This window comes from Pteropus alecto, unplaced genomic scaffold (genome assembly GCF_000325575.1).
Source record: "Pteropus alecto unplaced genomic scaffold, ASM32557v1 scaffold113, whole genome shotgun sequence".
Classification (NCBI taxonomy): Eukaryota; Metazoa; Chordata; class Mammalia; order Chiroptera; family Pteropodidae; genus Pteropus; species Pteropus alecto.
The window spans coordinates 7,297,870-7,316,020 of record NW_006433949.1 but is presented as its reverse complement, the minus strand read 5'-3'; the positions used below and the strand labels follow the sequence as shown (position 1 = coordinate 7,316,020).

General features: G+C 53.6%; 1 protein-coding gene across 1 annotated transcript in view; it reads right to left on the bottom strand.

The window, feature by feature from the left end:
- Positions 1-1,380: 1,380 nt before the first annotated feature.
- Positions 1,381-18,151, bottom strand: part of PPIL2 (peptidylprolyl isomerase like 2) — a 25,977-nt gene continuing 9,206 nt past the window's right edge. Inside the window, exons 6-21 of the mRNA XM_006908661.2 lie at positions 16,555-16,606; positions 14,313-14,404; positions 13,422-13,511; positions 12,362-12,437; positions 11,462-11,622; positions 10,263-10,338; positions 9,582-9,688; positions 9,048-9,137; positions 8,707-8,740; positions 7,945-8,062; positions 3,615-3,671; positions 2,864-2,936; positions 2,705-2,767; positions 2,471-2,610; positions 2,098-2,220; positions 1,381-1,593 (exon numbers count right to left, since the gene is read on the bottom strand). Coding sequence (XP_006908723.1) covers positions 2,124-2,220; positions 2,471-2,610; positions 2,705-2,767; positions 2,864-2,936; positions 3,615-3,671; positions 7,945-8,062; positions 8,707-8,740; positions 9,048-9,137; positions 9,582-9,688; positions 10,263-10,338; positions 11,462-11,622; positions 12,362-12,437; positions 13,422-13,511; positions 14,313-14,404; positions 16,555-16,606 — 1,326 coding nt within the window. The 3' untranslated portion in view covers positions 1,381-1,593; positions 2,098-2,123. The remainder of the gene's footprint in view (positions 1,594-2,097; positions 2,221-2,470; positions 2,611-2,704; positions 2,768-2,863; positions 2,937-3,614; positions 3,672-7,944; positions 8,063-8,706; positions 8,741-9,047; positions 9,138-9,581; positions 9,689-10,262; positions 10,339-11,461; positions 11,623-12,361; positions 12,438-13,421; positions 13,512-14,312; positions 14,405-16,554; positions 16,607-18,151) is intronic.

Genomic DNA, 18,151 nt, shown 5'->3' with positions numbered 1-18,151 from the left:
TTTTACTATCTGGAAAACTGTGACTTAAGCTACAAACAACCTATGGAAATGTAAACCCTCATTGTCAAAGGCTCTGGACCAGCCTGTCCTCCCACAGCTCCGTTGGGGCTGCAGCCTGGGCCAGCCCAAAGTTTCGCCCCGTGGAGCAGGACCGCCAAGCCCGAGCGCACAAGCCTCTCTCGGCCTCCCTGTGTCCAGCCCTTGGTCATCTGTGTCTGTGTGAGGTTTAAAAATAAAGCTTCCATGTCTGATGTCTCTTTTTTCAGTAGCACACCTGTCTCGAGCACTCTGCCCTGACGCTGAGGGGTGAGGTCCTGGTGCCCCGCAGCTCCCACTGGGAGCAAAGGGGTCCAGGGTCTCCTCTCCCTAGGCTGCTTCGGTCCTGTTCTGTCATACATGGCCACCACCGCAGAAGCACTCTCTGGAGCTCCGGCCACTGGGCTCCCCATCTGTTTGCGGCCTGTGAGCCTGGCCTGAGGAAAGCCTACCTGTGCAGGTAGAGGACTGCGGCTAAGCCACACTCACCTTCTGCTTCTGAACTGCTAAAGGGTGAGGCCCCCACTCCCAAGAAGCTCAGGAGCCCTTGGTATGTTGTACCCACCCCCCAGGGCCTTCACCCTCCTTCCAACCCAGCCTTCACCCGTGATAGAGTGTGGGTGCAAATGGCAAGTAAGCCTTTCACAAGTGGGTTCTCAGAGCTGTAGCTGGGAGGGTGGCATGAAGGGGCTGTGAAGAAGTGAGAGACCAGGGCCTGGCTAAAGGTGCAGAGGGGCTAGGAAGTCCCTCTGTAGAGCTCAGGTCCCTGGCTGACGGTCATGGGCAAGGGGGACAGGCTGTAGGTGGGGTACAGACCTTGTTCTCAGCAGAGTGGAAAGCCAGTGATTGGCCTGAAGCAAGATGACAAAGGGCTGGTAAGCTCTGGGAAGGTGACATGGCAACTGTGTGGGCATGCAGGAGGGGCATGGACAGAGGCAGATTACAGACAAAGGGCTGGGGCCTGGGATTCAGTATCAGAGGGGAAAATAAGAGCCAAAATACGTTCCAGAAGAGACTGATGGAGTCAAGGTTTTGGGTGAGGACAGAAAGGAAAAAAAAAAAAGGATGGAGCCGAGGTAGAATTTCAGTTTGCCGAGCGGGAAGGGGTGGTGGCCTGTGCCAACCTCAGGACCACAGGCACTGAGGGAGGGTGTCAGGGGTGGGCAGTAACCCTTTCAGAGCCCCCGGGCTGGAAGAGATGGAAGTCCTGGGAGGAGACAGCTGTCCTCACGCTTCTGCAAAGGCACTTCGGGAAAGCTGAGGTAGTGGTGTTAAGGTTGAGAAGGGAAGCAGAGCTGGCACGGGCTACAGAATGAATGGAAAACAAGGACAGGCAGGCAAGAGTAAGTTTTTAAAAGACATTTATAGAAAAATAGGGATCTTTTAGGAATGCTGGTGCGGCTGGCCTGAAAGACCGCCAAGAGCTGGGGCTGAGGGTAGTGTCTGAGCACAAGGGTGGGGACAAGGGGGACACGCCAGCTCGCCGGGGCCTTCTGCACGTCCCATCAGGAAAGCAGGAGCCAGCTGGCTTCACCCACATGTGGTCTCATCACCATCCTGAGAAAGAAAGGTAGGCAGTCCTGGAGTAGAACCCAGATCCAGGCTGGCCAAAGCAGGCATGCAGTGGGCATGGCTGTGACCGCCCATGGTCCTTGATGGGTAGGCTGGATTCAGTGAACCCAAGCAAAATGCAGCAGAAAAGATTTTTGGAAATAAACATAAAGGTTCTATCCAGGGTCCTCAAACCCGAGGTCTGTCAAAACCCGACCTTGGTGCCCCACCCCTAGTCTCCAGATAGGAAGGTCTGAGGTCTGACAATCTAACAAGAAAGATCTCCCGTGCCTGGTGGTCCAAGACATGGGCTCTGGCTGGGCCCAGGCCTAGAAACGGGGCCCGGCCACTCTGTACCGGGTGAGAGATGAGGAGGCATGGGCTCCCGGAGCCAAGAAAGAGGACCCAGGTAACAAGCAAGAGCTTCACTGAGTCACAGCCCAAAGGGCAGGCGTTATGAGGGCAGAAAATTCAGAGGTGTGGACACAAGTACCACCCTGGCATCCCTACCAGTGTCCAGAGCAGCAGGCCTGCTGCTACCATGAGCTGAAGTCCCCAAAACCTCGGCTGGGCTTTTTCTTGGCCACGGGGACAGCCGCACTGGTTGATGGTTCTTCCTCTGCTACACGTTTCCTGGGAAGAAGAGCCAGACTCCAGCTGCCATGGGGTACCAGGCCCCAAGCTGGGAGCCATGTGTCCACACACGCATCCCTCACCCCAAGTCTCACTTCAGCCTGCACTGAGACCCCTCCCCCAGCACATGCACACAGCTCAACCCCGGTACTCGTTGCTTCCCCTTGCCACTAGCAGGCTCCGACCTGTGGGCGTCCGTAAGCACGTGGGGCATGTTATGGAAACAGACGCCAGCCCCCACCCCACTTACGTGGCTGCCGGGTTGATGTACTTGCCCACCCCCTGGCGGTATGTTGGGGGGCCCAGGCTCCCTGACTTGGGCTGGCTTTTCTTCACTGTGCTCTCGGGGGCCACCACCTCAAGCTGCGTCTTCTTCCGCTCCTCAGCGATCTGTGGTGGAGCAGAGCAGTGCTGTCCCACAGTCCCTGGAGCTGGGTGGGACTCCCCCAAGCCCCTTCCCAGGTGGCAGCCGCAACCCCCTCACCTGAGCATCGGCCTCCTCATAGGGGTCCACAAACACCGTGGTGGAGTCGATGCGAATCTCCTCCTACAGCAGGGGGCAGGCAAGTGAGCAGGGCGGCAGAGGCAGCAGGCCCCACCCAGTGCCAAGCCAGAAGAGCAGCCCATGTTCTGGGACACAAACCTTAGGGCGGTCGGTTTTGGGGTCACTCTCCACATTCTCCATGGCTGTCAGTGTGTCAAAGCCCCCAACAACCCTGCAGCAGAGAGACAAGGGGCGCCTCTGAATGTGCCCAGCCCAAGGCACCCCAAAGGCCAAGTCCCCACGGCACGCCAAGAAGCAAGGCTAAGAACAGGCCCGGGCTGCGGGCCCAGGAAGGCCCCACACAGGGTGCGAGCGGGTGAAGGGCGCAGACAGACGGGAGGCAGAAAGACTGCAGGGCCGGGAGGGGAGGGGCCCAAGGCGATTCTAGCCAGCCGCCTGGCTCTCAGTAAAGTTTTATGGGAACACAGTGCTCCCACTGCCCCGACACTGCCTGTGGCTGCTCTGGCACTACAACCAACTGAGGAGTGTGATAGTGACCATGAAGCCACAAAGCTGGAAATGCCACCTGGGCCTTCACAGGAAAAGTCTGCTGACCCCTGGATGAGAGGATAAAGAGAACGACAGGAGGTGGCCTAGATGCGTGATCCGGGCCCATCCAAAGGAGAGCCCGAGAGGTAGCTCTGGGCAGGACAGCCAACAGGCGGGGCTGGAGTTGGCCTCCCCTCCACTCAACAGGGAAGCCCCAAGTCCCCACTTCTGCACAGCCACAACTATGGTAGGGCCAGTCACGAGGGCAGAGTAGCGCAGGTCCAGGCCTGGGGAAAAGGCAGGGAGAGGAAGGAGCCCACACTCGCCAACACCCCAGCCCTCACGCAGCAGGTTCTCTTACCGCCCGAAGATGGTGTGCTTCTTGTCGAGGTAAGCGCAGGAGCGAAAGGTGATAAAGCTGGGGAGGAGGACAGGAGGGTCAGGAAGAGCACGAGAGCTCGCTGGCCTGGCTGGCCTTGGCCCTCAAGGCCACAAACCCACATGCATACCCCCCGCCCCGAGCCTGCTCTGGGAAACTACTCGCTCATGTGCTGGTCCCCCATGCCCTGCCTGTCAAGGACAGGCTGTCAGCCAAAGCTGCCCAGGGGACCTGGGCCTCTGGCCCCCAGGAGAAGGCCCAGGGCATGGCTGCTGCTAACTTCCTGTCAGGCAGACACTGTGTCAAGCCTTGAGGCACAGGCTGCTCTGGAGTGGACGCAAGTAGAAGACAAGCACCCATCCTATTGAGAGACCGACTAAAATACCAAGGACTCTGAACACGTGAAAGGAGGCAGGGACACCCGGGCAGGAACATTGACCTAGAGAGTTTTCACTTCTGATTTGGTATAAAAAAGTGGAATTAAAATCCCTGACTACACTAATGTGTGGATGGTTGGGGGTGACGAGGGGTCTTGTCTCGGAGAGAGGCAGAGATCTGAACTAGTAACTTCAAACTTTCAGTAGATGTACTTAAGGCCAAAAGGGAAACTTCTAACTTCCAAACCAGAACAAAGAGGAAAGGAGGAAACAAAAAATATTTTAAAAGGGTACTCGGAAAGCACAAATTAAGATAGTAGCAGTATACTGACTAGAAAGTTAAGTATGCACAAGATTGTCAGGTTGAATTAAACCAAAATCTAGCTGTGTGCCATTAAAAAGACAGCCCGAAAACTTCAAGGATCTGAAAGGCTAAAAATAAAAGGATAGAGAAGACAGGAGATGAAGGCAAAAACCGTTCCAGGGTCAGTTACCATGCATGAAGCCATTTCCCAGAAAACGGCAGGGCAGCCCTGTTGTGACACAGTGGAATGTCTCCCATATCCTGACAACCCACAGCCAGTGAGGGATGGAGGTCTCTATCCCTGAGCTTTATCAACGCGCATCACCACGTTCATCAAGAGATGGCTCTCCTCCCGAGCCCGCCAGGTCTCACCAGATGAGGCCAGTGGACAAGTCTCCACAGCCATGAAAACCTGCACCTGTGCACACCTGAACTGTGGCCACCAAGTAGGTATGTGTTGCTAATTTCTAACAATAGTTAAGGAAGCTTAAAAGAAAATAGTCCTGAAGAAAAAGGCAGGAAATAGAAAAATGAAAGAAAACAAAGACATGACAGAAAGTTAAATGTCTAAAATTAGTTCTTTGAACTAAGAAGAAATGGAAACTACCAAGGACCAGCAAGCAGTGAGAAGGGAAACGCACACCTTCCCTGTGTACAGGCTCGGACGTCCTTAGTGGCAGAGAATAAGACATGAAAGAAAGGAGAGAAAGAGAAAAGAAACCAGGAAGAAGTTAAAGATGGAAACAAAATATTAGAAAGTAAAGACGGACGAGCCCTTCACAAACCACTAAGGAAAAAAGGAGCATAGATGTGTTCAGAGATAAGAAAGGAGATGTGAGCACAGAGATGAGATGCCAGGGACACGAGTCTGGAAATCTAGAGAAGGATGAATTAAATTGTGGCAAAACAGAAAGTGCCCAGTTGGCTCATGAAATGAAATCTGACTAAAGGATCAGCCTGAATGATTTGCAAGCTGTCCTTGACCAACTCACTTAACAAGCAGCTGACTCCGGCATAAGTTAAACTACCCCAGGCCATAAAGTCACAGCTGGCTCACAGTACGTGGGCTGCACCCCGCTCACACCCGGCCCTGACCAGACCAGACCGGGCTGCCATGTGGAGAGAGTGGCACACAGTCGAAAACAGTATCCAGTGGAAACCACAGCACAGCAAGAACCAGCCTGGGTTTACTCCAGGACAAAACAGTGACAGAAAGGCTGGTCAACCCAGTGGTTACATCCACAAACTCCAAGAGGAAAAGAAAATCATATGACCGTAGTAATAAATGTTTAGAACAGCATCTGGAAATTCCGCAACTTCTCCTAGAAAAGTTGGCTCAACGACAAATTTAATCAGATGGCAAAACAACACATCACTTAGCAGGACGCCCACGTCCTCTCTCACAGGCCTGACAGAGAGGTGACTGGTGTTCACACTAGAAAATCAGAGAGGATACCACGTTGTGCTAACAAATGTGAGTATCTAGAGACCCCAAAACACGCTTAATAGAAACTATTTGAATTATAGGAGGATTTCATAAAGTGGCTAAACATAAATAGGTGTTCTTTACCTAAGCAATAGAATCAGAAGAAAATTCCATTTACACAAATATCTCAAGTTATAAAATCCTTAAGGAGTAGGTTTATCTGGGAAGGCAGGGGACCCACATGAAGAAAATTATAAAGTCACACTAGAAGACATAAAACATATCTACAGGGAAAGTCAAGCCAAATTCTTAGATGGAAGATGTCATACATCTATTCTTCCAAAACAGACATTACATCATTCTGGTTAGACTCCAAACAGAATTTTCAAAGCTCTAGATAAAGTGATCTTAAAGTTCGTATTAGAGAATAAACAACTAAGTAAAGCCAAAAAATAATGTGAAAACAGTAAGAGTGGACCTGCCTACACAACTTCCTACAGAGAGAGCCAACATAATCAAACAGGTGTGATATTGGTGCAGGAATAACAAACAGCAGTGAACAGAATAAAGTCCAGAATAAGATACTGATTTACACAGAAATGTAGTATACAACTGAAGAGGAAAGGAGCCAGGAAGCCAGGAGCCTCTCGTGGAGCATGTGAGGACGTCTCCTCTGGAGGGCGCTCTCAGCAGGAGGGCTCTTATTAAGGATGTACAGGGTTTATGGAAAAATCATCTGGAATTAGTCACTTCTAAGCTAAGGAACCACGGGAGTATAAAAGGGCAATGTTCCATCTTGTGGGGGCTCCCCATGGGAGAGGCCCGAGTCCCAAGTGGTCCCAGCCCCTTCCTGCTCCACCTGTGCCTGTGAGGCCTGGGCCAACCAGTCACACTTGACAGGTAAGAGCTTGGATGGGTAATCGCACTCCACGTTAGTCAACGGCAAGGCTGCAATTAAACTGGGAAAAGGAGAGATGTGAGTGATGCTAGCATAACAGAAGGAAATAGAAAGGCTTTGTTCACATTTGTATACAAACATAATGTATAAATAAGTAATACAAAAATAAAACCTTCCCACTTCCACAAAATTAAAGCCTTCCAAAAATTCCAGGACACCCCACATACAATTGAGGAAGGGAAGACCTCCTTAAGTGCAATGAAATCTAGAGAGATACATACTGGAATATGTATTTTAGAATATTATGTGGTATCGTTCCGATAAAAAGTGGGCAAAGATTAAAGAGTTCACAAAAGTACAAGTAGGAATTGAGGATTTTTAAAAACTGTAAATAAGGAAACTTAGATGAAATCATAAAGCTCCTAGAGAAGGATGACTAGAGCTGACTGAGAAACAGCTCCAACTAGATGGACCCTCCCGCCCCGCCGCAAATTCCTTCAAGCCAGATGGTTCTGTAGGTGAATCCTAAGAAAGCCTCCACTGCAAACCACTCTCACTGGCCTCCATCACCAACCAGCCTCCGCACTGCCCAAACCAATCTCTTCTGCCCTGCCTTGGTCCACGGCCTGTGGCTCCTTTGGAAAATACTCTTGTCTCGCAGACTCACAGACACCCCTCCGCTTCTGCCAGACTGGGTCCAGCCGCTCCTCTCCCCACACTTGCTCCTGATGGGCCTCTCCCACTCCATCTTTACATCCAGACACGGCGATGCCCACATCTGTACTTCCTTCCAGCTTATCCACACCCACTAACACCAAGTTGGGTGCGGCTTTAATTGTCCAAGGCAGAATCCTCAACTTCTCACCAAGTCCTCCCATTTCCAAACGCACCACATCCAAAGGTTGCTCAAGCTGGTCCTCAATTCCAGCCCCTCCTGTGTAGCTACCCCTCCCTGCCTCTCCCCAGTCCGGGCACCCGTGGCCACACCCACATCTGCTTTCCGTGGCACCTTTTCCAGGAGGCCTTTCTGGATCTCTTGGGAACTCTCAACATCTACTCCTTCACAGGCACATGCCCCAAGGCACAATGCTGCCTGCTGACTTGCTCTGCGTGTAGGTGCACATGCCTGCACTCGGGCAGGTCTGGGCCGTATTGTGTGAGTGTGTGAATCCGCCATCACCCCAGGGGGTGCTGCACACCTGGACCAGATTCAGGTCGAGCATGACCTTCAGGGCAAGGATGAGGGCGAACCTGCGGAGCCCTGGGCTTCCTTCCTAGGGCCAGCCTGTAGCCACCCGGCAACTCACAACTGAGACTTGTTGGTGTTGGGCCCCGAGTTGGCCATGCTGAGGATGCCCCGGCCTGTGTGCGAGAGGTTGGGCCGGAACTCATCTTTGAAGGGTTTTCCCCAGTACGACTCCCCACCTGGAAGAGAAAGGAGCACGGCTGGCAGCAAGAATGACTGGGTCCTAGCCGACTGCAGCCAGCAGGACACAGCTCAGCTCCAGAAATCTGTGCTGAGTCCCAAGGGGCGCTAGGCACTGCTGGGGTACTGTCTTGGGCAGAAGCACCGTAGAGGGCAGCCCTGACCCTGAGAGATCCTCATCAACAGCCCCTGGGCCCCTCAGAGCTCCTGAATAGGGCTGTCCCTTGAGGACAAGGAGTAAAGGGTAAAGGCCACACATCACTCAGACCACACAGGTGAGGTTGTGGGCCCGGGCTCAAGCAACTGACAGGCTGAGGGGGACTTTGAGAGGCAGGAGGGCAGCTAGACGTCTGAGGTGGGGCAGAACCTCCCTGTGTGCTCCCGGCAGCCTCCCTTGGTCTGCTGACAAAGGTGGGTGCCCCAGAGGCCTGTGGAGGAGGCGACATGCTCCCATTTCCATCTATCATTATGCCCTACGACCAGCTCAAAACAAGAAAATGGACACGCCTGCGGTCGAACAGCTCACTGGTGGCTGGTCTGTTGAATTCCACGTCTGGAGCTTGGCATGGCCCTCACCCACCTACCCACTCACAGCCAAAAGGGCAGCCGAAGCTGCCCAGGGAGCCCCAGCACCAATATGTACCTGTGCCTGTGCCAGTAGGGTCACCGCCTTGGATCTGCAAGAACAAAAGCCAGTAAGCAAGGCATTCCCCGTGACTCCACAGCTCTGCTCGGCCCTCACAGCATGTCCACCATGCACTGCCCAGTGACAGAAGCAATTCCCCACCTGCCAGAAGGGCTCAAGGAGTTCTTAGGCCCTCCCAGGCCACCTTTCTATATAAGCCCCATGCGACCGAGCCAGGGACTAAAGACATGAGCCTTAGTGGTCTCTGCCCCTGAGAAGAAGGGGCTCCTGGCTACAAAAGGAGTCACCTCCAGGACTGACCTGGCCCTGTGTAGCCAGTGCTGACCCACATCACTCACCACAAAGTTCCTGATGGATCTGTGGAAGATAGTGCCATCGTAATACTGCTTTTTGCAGAGCTTGATGAAGTTTTCACAGGTTCTCGGTGTCTGCAAAATAGCCCAGATACTTCTGTGAGGCATGTAAGCCAATGGGAGGGCCACAAATGCCACCCAAACCCTGATCATGCAATAGGAGGGTCAGCTGCCCAGCCTGGACACGGTGAGGGAAGACCCATGACCCTAAACAATAGGACACTTGCAGCCGCCAAGCCCCAGAGCTACGAGGTACTTGAGCAGAGCGGCAGGGGGAGCCCAAGCCCTTGTGTGCCACGTGTGTACCCCTGCCCTCCCCCCACCCCCCGCCCAGCCTCAGGCAAAGGGAGCTAATATATGGCCAACAAGGTCCACCACATGGACCTTAGGGAGGGAAGTGGGGACACGACACCTAGAAGACAGAATTTTCTACTGAGCACATCCCATCCAAAGTGCAGCTCATGTTTAGGACCCCAGAAACAACCCCAAGCAGGGGGAGGAGACAGCTGCCACACCCACCATGTCGCAGTGCAGCTCCAGGTTAAGGTCGCCCCTGTTGGTGTGCAGCCGCACGTAGCCTTTCTTCTTCACAAACTGGTAGCGCAGCACGTCCTCGTCAATGGCAGCTGCAAGCAGAGGCCCAAGCTATGTGCCTGCCCCGACATGGGGGCAGCCATACTGCATGCCAGGCACAAAAGCCTGGAACACGGCCCAGCTCCAGGGAGAGGCAAAAGGCCTGCCTGGCTGAGCACAGGAGCATGGGGCATGGAAGGGCTCAGCAGTTAAGAGGGGGATGCTGGAAAAGCCTGGACCCACGTGGGAGGGGAAAGAGGAAGGGTGGGAGCGGAGGGTCAAAGGTTCAGGGCATGGGGTTTCTGATGAGCCAAAAATACAAAAGGCAGCCTTGGGGGAGGGCTAAGAAGCCGGTGGGTAGCCTGGGCAGAGGCCAAGATGGAAGAGCCCTAGCAGGCAGGACGCAGCAGGAGGAAGGCCTAGTGCTCACTATAGCCTCCCCCATCCCAGACACACACATAGTTTCAAAAGGGCCTGTTCCCGTCAACCACCACCACAGCTCTGGAGCTGCCTAAGAGGCTGCAAAGCCCAGACATGACGAAGTGATGAGGAGGCAGAGAGGCAGGGCGCCCTTCCCCAGCCACTACTAAGCAGCACCGCTGGTGATGGAGGAGCAAAGGCAGCTACCTGCTTCGTGTGTGGTCTCTGGAACCATGGCTGTGGAGGTGAAGGAGGCGCTAACCTTCCCAGTGGAATAGTGAGCCTGCCAAGAAAACCACATCGGCACATCAGTGGTGCCCTAGGAGACCAGCGGGCCTGGGACGCGGAAGCCATCTGTCCCCAGTGCTCAGGCCCTCCTGGGCACCTCTCCTCCAGGAAGGAGTCCCTGGCCTCCACCCACAGACACCACTAGGAACCTCCCAGGGGACAGGACAGTTAGGCCCTCATTGGCCTCTCTAAGGGCCCAAGGGGCAAGGGACTCTAGTTCCTTTTAAAAGGTTTTAAGTTTCTACAATAAACACATATTTTAATCAGGAAAACATAAGCCCCAATATTTTTTTTATGCTAGGCAGAGAGAAAAACTAAGAGAGATTTCTCCCCATAAGTAGGAAGCATACCAAAATGCGAAGAGCTACTTACTGTGTTAGAGGAGTGGGATTATGAACAACAAACTTTTTCTTACATTTGAAAATTTTCCTCAATACTTCTTTAAGGAGGGAGCCCTACCCGCAACCCCACAGCCCCAGGTCACTAAGCCCTGCCTGAAGAGGGGGGAAAAGCATCTTTGGAAACCAACAGGCCAGGGAGCTATCACTGCCAACTGAGGGCCCTGGGGCCAACTACTGGGTGCTTTGAGAAGCGAATGTGACTGGCCAGGAGGGGCAGGTACCGAGTAGCCCCCAGCAGCACTTGTTCCCTACCCTCAGCACCACGACACCCTTAAAATGCCCCTGCCATCTCTCTCTGGGTTTGCTCTAGGCACCAAGTAACCAGCTCTGTAGGTGTGACTCTGTACCTCAAGGGACATTCCCTCCCTGCCACCCACAGACCCGAATGCCTCAGGCTACTGTGTCATGTGGTACCACCAGAGCCAGTAGGCAGCTGTCCACCTAGTCTGTCTGATCCGGGCTGCCCAGCTTGGGCCAGAGCACAATGCAGACCCTTCGTGGCTGGGGGCCACCTTCCCTGTGGGGCCCCCAGCACACCCGTCTGTCACCCCCAGCCTCCTCAGTGCAGCCATCCTCTGGGACCCCAAGGACACCTCAGCTCTGGGGGTCCCAGCCGCCTCCCCTCCAAATGTATCCCAGAACCACTCCAAGGGGCTTTCACTGGCAGGGTGGCTGAGCTGGCAGCTGTGTAGCCCTCTGAGCCCTCTGCCTACTCACGGCATTCAGTTTGTCCACCTTCTTCTTCTCTGGGACTTTCATGGTGGCCGCCAGGACCTCATCCCCTTTGAACTCCTTGTAGAGCTCCTGCAGCGTCTCTCGGGTCTCAGCATTTGTATTTTTCAAATAATAAGATGGATCTTGTTTGGCCTTTTCTTCATCTACAAAACAGCATGGTGGCCCTGAGCAGCTGAACCCCAGGAATTGTCCCCAGATGTGTGTGATGGGGACAAGAGGCCAAAGCCGGCCACAACAGCAGAAGCCCTAGGACAAGGACACTGACCAAGCCTCCATCACAGTGACACCTTCATAGGTGCTACAAACTCAAGGAGGCACGTGTGGAGGGAGAGAGTGAGGGAACAGCCCCGAAAGGGAGCAGTCTACCTGCCACGGCTCCCACTGGAGTCAGCTTCCGTTATCTGTTCTCCACTCAGCCTTGGCCCCAACAACACTCAGAAACACCCCTGCACCACATGACCCCGGTGGTGTTGACGGGCTAGCTGAGCAGTACCCACACTCACCACCCCACCCCGCCTAACTGCCTGCTCCTGCAGTGGAAACAGAGACGATTTCTAAGGAGTGACAACAGGGCCCCATCTAGGCACTTGAGGGCCTGGGCGAGGAACCAAGTCTTGAATGGAAAAACAGAGGCCATGCCCCCTCACATGAAGCTGTGGGCACCAAGGCATGAAGGCCCAGCTGGCACCCACCACATCAGGCAGGTGTGGGCCAGGGTAGTCCTGCCAACCTCAGCACAGGAGGTAAAAATGAGCTCAGGAAATTCCAAGCCTGTCTAGGCCTGAGTGAGGCTCTGGCCCCAGGAAGGTGGGGGCTTCGCACAGAGACAATGACCTATTTCCCCCAACACCTGGCACCCGGACCAGCCCTGACTATATGTACCTGGGTCTGTCATTTTCATGTTATTCTTAACATGAAAGAAGTTGGAGACGTTGAATTTGTCCAAATTGGTGGGGTCCTGTAGCAAAAAGAACACACATAGCTGGGTGAGCCCAGCATTACAGCTGGGTCCTGGGCTGTGGCCACATGGCTGCCCCAGGAGGCAGAGGATGAGCTGGTGGCATGAGGGTCCTTGGGCCAGGAGGGGAGGCCTGCAGCTGCTCAGAGGCCTGGGGGCCAAACAGGGAACAGGAGCACCAGAGGTTAGGAGAGTTCTCTGCCCCAGGGCAGAGGTGTGATAGGTACAGGTGCACAAATCACCAGCTGCTCACCAAACTGCATCCGCTTCTCTCTCACACAAAGCTGACAAGCATCCCTTGCTGTCAGGCAGCCACAGGATAGATGGAGTCTTCTTGAGGGTACGTGGGCAGACATGAGGCGCCCACCTCCAGGCCTCCCACATACCGCCCCACATTCCCTTCAGCCTGACTGCGAGACACAGACCCCACACTGCTCGGGCCCTGGGGACAGCAAGCCCACCCCTTTGGAGGGACCATGTACTGACCTCCAATTAGAATGGGACAAGCCACAGAAGAGAACAGCCCTATCTAGTTTAGACCCAGATTTTCTAAGTCCAAGTCTTTCATTAACGCATCCAGGGTTCTGACACCCACAGGGGTGCCCTGTGCCCAATGCTGGGGTGCAGATCACACACCAGCCTCTGCTCTCAGGGGGCAGGAGAGCCAGGCCTATGAAGGGGCCACTTGTATGTCGAGATGGTGCCAGGGGCAGAGATGAGGAGCCCTGACAAAGTGGGCAGAGGCACTGAAGGGGCAGGTGTGAGAGACAGACTGAGGAACTGGCACATGCGAAAGCCCACGTGACCGAGCATAGGGAAGGCAGGAGGTGGGGCAGTGCCAGCAGCAGCTGGGGAACCGCAACCAGGCAGGTGGCAAAGAGGAGGCCACTGGGCTTGGGTAGAGAGGTGAGGTTGCCAGAGGGAAGCCATGCCCAGGTTCTCAGGGTAGTCCCCCAAAAAACAACAGTGGGAAGGGATACTCACCTGGAGAGTGATGATGTCCTGCCGAGAAAAGGGCTCATCAGTCAGCAGGTCTCGGAAGTTCTTGGCCTTGATATTTAGCTGCTCCACGGCCTGCCCAGATGACAGTACCATTCCAGCAGTGAGGAAAAGGAAAAGGAAAAGGAAAAGGAAAAGGATAGGACAACCATGTACGCACCACAGCTTACAATGATGGCCCAGCCACTGAGGGTAGAACTTGCTGAGCCACAAAGACTCCAATTCAGCCCTCCGGACAAGGCTCCTCACAGGACACGCTCCTAACATGTCTTACATATCAGCAAACAGGCTCAACACGGCCATCCACTTCTGCCAGCCCCCAACCCATGCATCCTCCAGGCAAGCCCAGAGCACCTAGGGCAGCACTGGCTACCCACGCCTTGCTACCCACAGCCCCGGACAGGAACGAAAACAGCTTGCGAAGGGCTTCCCCCAAATGTGGCACCCACGTCCCTGCTGTCCATAGCCTCCGCCAGCACGCCGAGAACAGGAGGACTGCTGTGAAAACTGGGGCCTCCTCTTCCCCACACCCACCACCAGCCTGCATCCACTCCTCCTGGGGACTCTGTCAGGAACTGGGGGACTCAGCACTCCCCTCGAAGTCCTGGGGCTTGCCCTCAGAGCACGGGTTCCCTCCCAGGGCTGGGGAAGTAGGAGTCTTTGCTAACGATGACAGTGGGGAGGACCCCTGGGGACAAAAGAACTGCTTGAGTTTCAGGTCTGGAGGCCGTAGGAAGGCTCCGCCTTTTCTGGACTGTGCTGGTGGCTCTCAGAATATTGGCTCCACACGGACAGCCTGTGACCGGTGCCTGGCCCTGGATTCCCCAGAGCACACACATGAAGAGCCTGGACACCACACTGTTCCTGAGAACCTACCTCGTAGGCATAGACATTGCCGGTGGGCCTGACGGCTACGATGTGGGTGTTGTTGGTGAACACGGTAAAGAGCACTGGGCAGTGATACTTCCCTAGCGAGAAGGCACACACAGAGGCCAGTCAGAGAAAGGCCCGAGGTCAGCTAAACAGAGGAGGCCGAACCCCGCATCAGCACACCCAGAGCAGGGGCCCTGAGGGACAGCCAGCTGGCTGCTCAAGCCCCCTCCTCTAATACCACTAGGAAACTCCTATTCGTTCTGCAAGACTCAACCCCACATGCCCTTCCTCAGAGGCATCTGTTCCATCAGCCCCCAGCCTGTCGCTGACAACCACTGCCCTGGCCTCTTCCTTCACCTCGGACCCTGACACGTCCCTCACCTTGTCACATGGGTTACTGCAACAAACTCCTGCTGCTCCCTGCTCCATCCCAAACTCCTCACAGGAAGCCAGGAGCCTATTCAAATAAGTCCCAACAAATAAAGTGCAGAAAAAGGGGGAGATAGATTAAGAGACTTAGAGACACCAACCACATATGTTTGTGTGGACCTTTTAAAAATTCCAATTTGAAAACTATATAAAAATAATTAGGAGAGCATTCTAAAAATCTGACCACTAGCTGGATATTTGACGATACTAAGGAATTCCTGTTAATTTTTTAGGTGTGATAGTAGTATTGTCACTATTATTTGTTTAGTCTTTATCTTTTAGGGATACACAATGAAGTATTTAAGGACCAAATGATACAATGTCTGGAATTTGCTCCAAGATCACCTAAGCAGGTACAGAGGGGGAGCACAGATAAAACATGACAGGCTGAGAACAGATGAGAACTCATGCTGTACTAATTCTTTCTATTCTCATGTGTCTGAAATTTTCAGTTAAAAACAAAGCGGAAAAAAAAAGTGACTGCTAGCTCAAACTTGGTAACAGGTAAAAGTTAGGCCAGATATCATTTCTCCTCTGGCTCGAATCTGAGTCCTCCTGTGGGCCCCCGGGCCCTGCAGGACTGTTCAGCATCTGGTCCCCACTCCTTACCACGCCAGCGGCAGCCCCTGCTTCCACCCCTCGCTCACACTGTTCCAGCAACACTGGACTCCTGGCTGTGCCCAGACATGCTCCAGGGCCTTCGTACTGACTATGCTCTCTGCCTGGAGAGCTCTTCCCCATATTCACACAGAGCTCGCTCCCTCCTTCTCGTCATATTTCCACTCAAATCCTCTCCATGAGTCTCCCTACGACCCTTACTCTGCTTTACTTCTGTCCCTGGCAGAAGCAGCATCTGACACACTACTATGGTTTGTTTTCCAGTTTCCTCCTTCACCATAATGTAAGCTTTCATTCCAGGAGAGAGCTGGCCTACTCTGCTCTCTGCACATGGCAAGCACATTCAGTAAATATTTGCTGAACGAGATACACTGTGGGCCTCCCCAAATCAGTTGATCTCTGAGCAAGGAGGTCCACAACACTAGGCCACCAGGGTGGAGCTCCCTGACCCCGAGAGACTGTCTCTGAATTACTGTGCTTCTGTTTCACTGAGGCCCACTCACTCATCACTGAACCAGCACTTATTGTGGGCCAGACTCTGGGGTCAAACCCAAATATCAGGTAGGCCCTGGCCACAGGTGCTTCAGCATCTTTCCAGAATGCGCATGCCCAGTGAGCACAGACACTAGCCTCGACAATGGCATCTACACAGACCAAGAGAACTGTGCCAGATCCACAAAGCACCAACAACAAGGTCAGTGCCCTCAGGGATTGCCTCAGCTAGGGCGTCTGGCCAGTGAGAGGACATGTAGGGCCATTCAGTAGGAGGACCCCCAGGCAGGGCTGGGACTTTACGACCAGTGGTAAGCAGCCCCACCCTAGAACTGCCAACAAATCCGTCAGACTGCCACCCCACCCAGCTGCCCACCCTGGGCCTCAGCCTGCGCAGCTTCTACCTTCAGTCATGATCAGGCCAAAGCCATCAGGGCCCACCTGTGCCCACAAAGGCCACCAGAGGCACACAGGCCCAACTGCTTTTGTAGGAAGAAGAGCCTAAAACCCAAGGTTTTGCCCCTCACTCTTACCTTTAAAAACTACCTGGACCTTTAAAAATAATTCTGTTGCAACCTTGAGAAAGTAAAAGCAAGTATCCAGCCTCATCAGAAAGGAATGACTGGTTCTGAAGAGAATGTGGGGAGAGGCAGTATCAGGGTTCTGCAGGCCAGTCTTTGAGTCGGCTGTAAAAGAGATGCCTTACCTTCGCTGTTCGTTGCAAAGTTCAGCTTGATCAGGGACCGCCCGTCCAGTTTCTGGAAGAAGTAAAATAAATAAGTAGTAATAATGAATAAGTGGCTGATACGAAGAACTTCTGAGGCTGGGTGACACAAACTGGAAAAGTCTCTGACCGTCCAAGCCCTCACAGCTGGAGGAAAAAGGCAAAGGCGCTGGTGCTGACCCGGAGGCCCCCAAGATACAGCAGTTAACCCAAATAAGGGGGCTGCACAATGGAACTCCAGCTTCTGAGCCAGCAAACCGACCCCCACACAGAGGCAATATCTAGGCAGAAGGCTACAGATAAGAGGAAGGTTTGTTTATACTCTGTGATGTTTAGATAGTTTTGTGGCAGACACTGATTACTTCTGAAATTAAAACCCCATGTACTTCTTCAGCTGGGTGGTATTCACATTATTCTTTTGTTATGTGACTATTTAAAAAAAAAAAAAGACAACATATTAAACAGTGGGAGAACAGGAATAAATACTTCCTAATGCTAAGAACAGTTACGATGGATCCTCTATTTTCCAGTGTTTCTATAATGTGTCTACGATTCACCTTCTATAGGGAAAGTCACAATAAAACAAAGTCCAGGCAGCCAGAGGAAAGAAGCTGCCCCAGGGTGGAGGCCTCAGCTGGAAGAAGTGAAGGGGGCTATGGACAGACTCTGGATAGGGGGGCGAAGTTGCCCCCTTGGGAGTACCTGACTCGGAGCCCACATCCCTGTAGCTGCTGCCACCCGGGTAAGGTGGGCCTGGCCCTGCCTATCCAAGGCCCAGAGGAGACACTGGGTGGGTATCAAGGGCTGGGTCCCTGAGCCAAGCTCCAACCCCGCATCCTCCCTCACCTATAGTGGCCAATCCACCAGCCCCACACCTGGCTTCATTACTTTATCATTCAGCTATCCTTGCCCACCTGTGCAGTGAGCATCAGACTCCAGGACAGATGATGGGTCCTTGTCCCAAGGCTACTTCTACCAGACAGCCCTTCTCCTTCAGTCCAAGGTTCCCTGGGCCACATGACAACTCAGAGAGACCCCACATGTCACACACTCCTCCTGGGGAGCCGAGAGGTGATATGGGGCCAAGCCAGCCCTGTGTTAACTGCCCTTGGTCAGCTGCCCCATTAGACCTGGCAAGGGGCCGAGCCTAGGGCATTCTACATGTCTTGAAGCCCTGAAGAGCACCTGTGGAAAGAAACCCAAAGTAACAAAAAGTGCCCCAGATACAAATAAATGACAAAGTCCACTGGGGAAGAGACAGAGGACCCAAGGACAGGTGTGGACAAGAAAACATGAGGGGGCCTTTGGGGCCCAGCTGGGCCTGAAAACACAGCGAAGCACAGACCCTCCGCAGCATGGTAGCCCCAGCCTCAACACCGGCTGCTCCACTGAGGGCAGACACAGCCTTGATGCCAGGAAAGGCAACACACTCCGAAAATAGGCCAATCACACAGGGCACAGGAAGGCAGCATGCACCCTGCTGGAAGTTCCTGGCAGCCCACAGTGGCTCCTAGCAGATCTCACAAGAAAGTGATTGGCATTCACACTTTCGATGATAAAAACGGGAAGCACAGACATC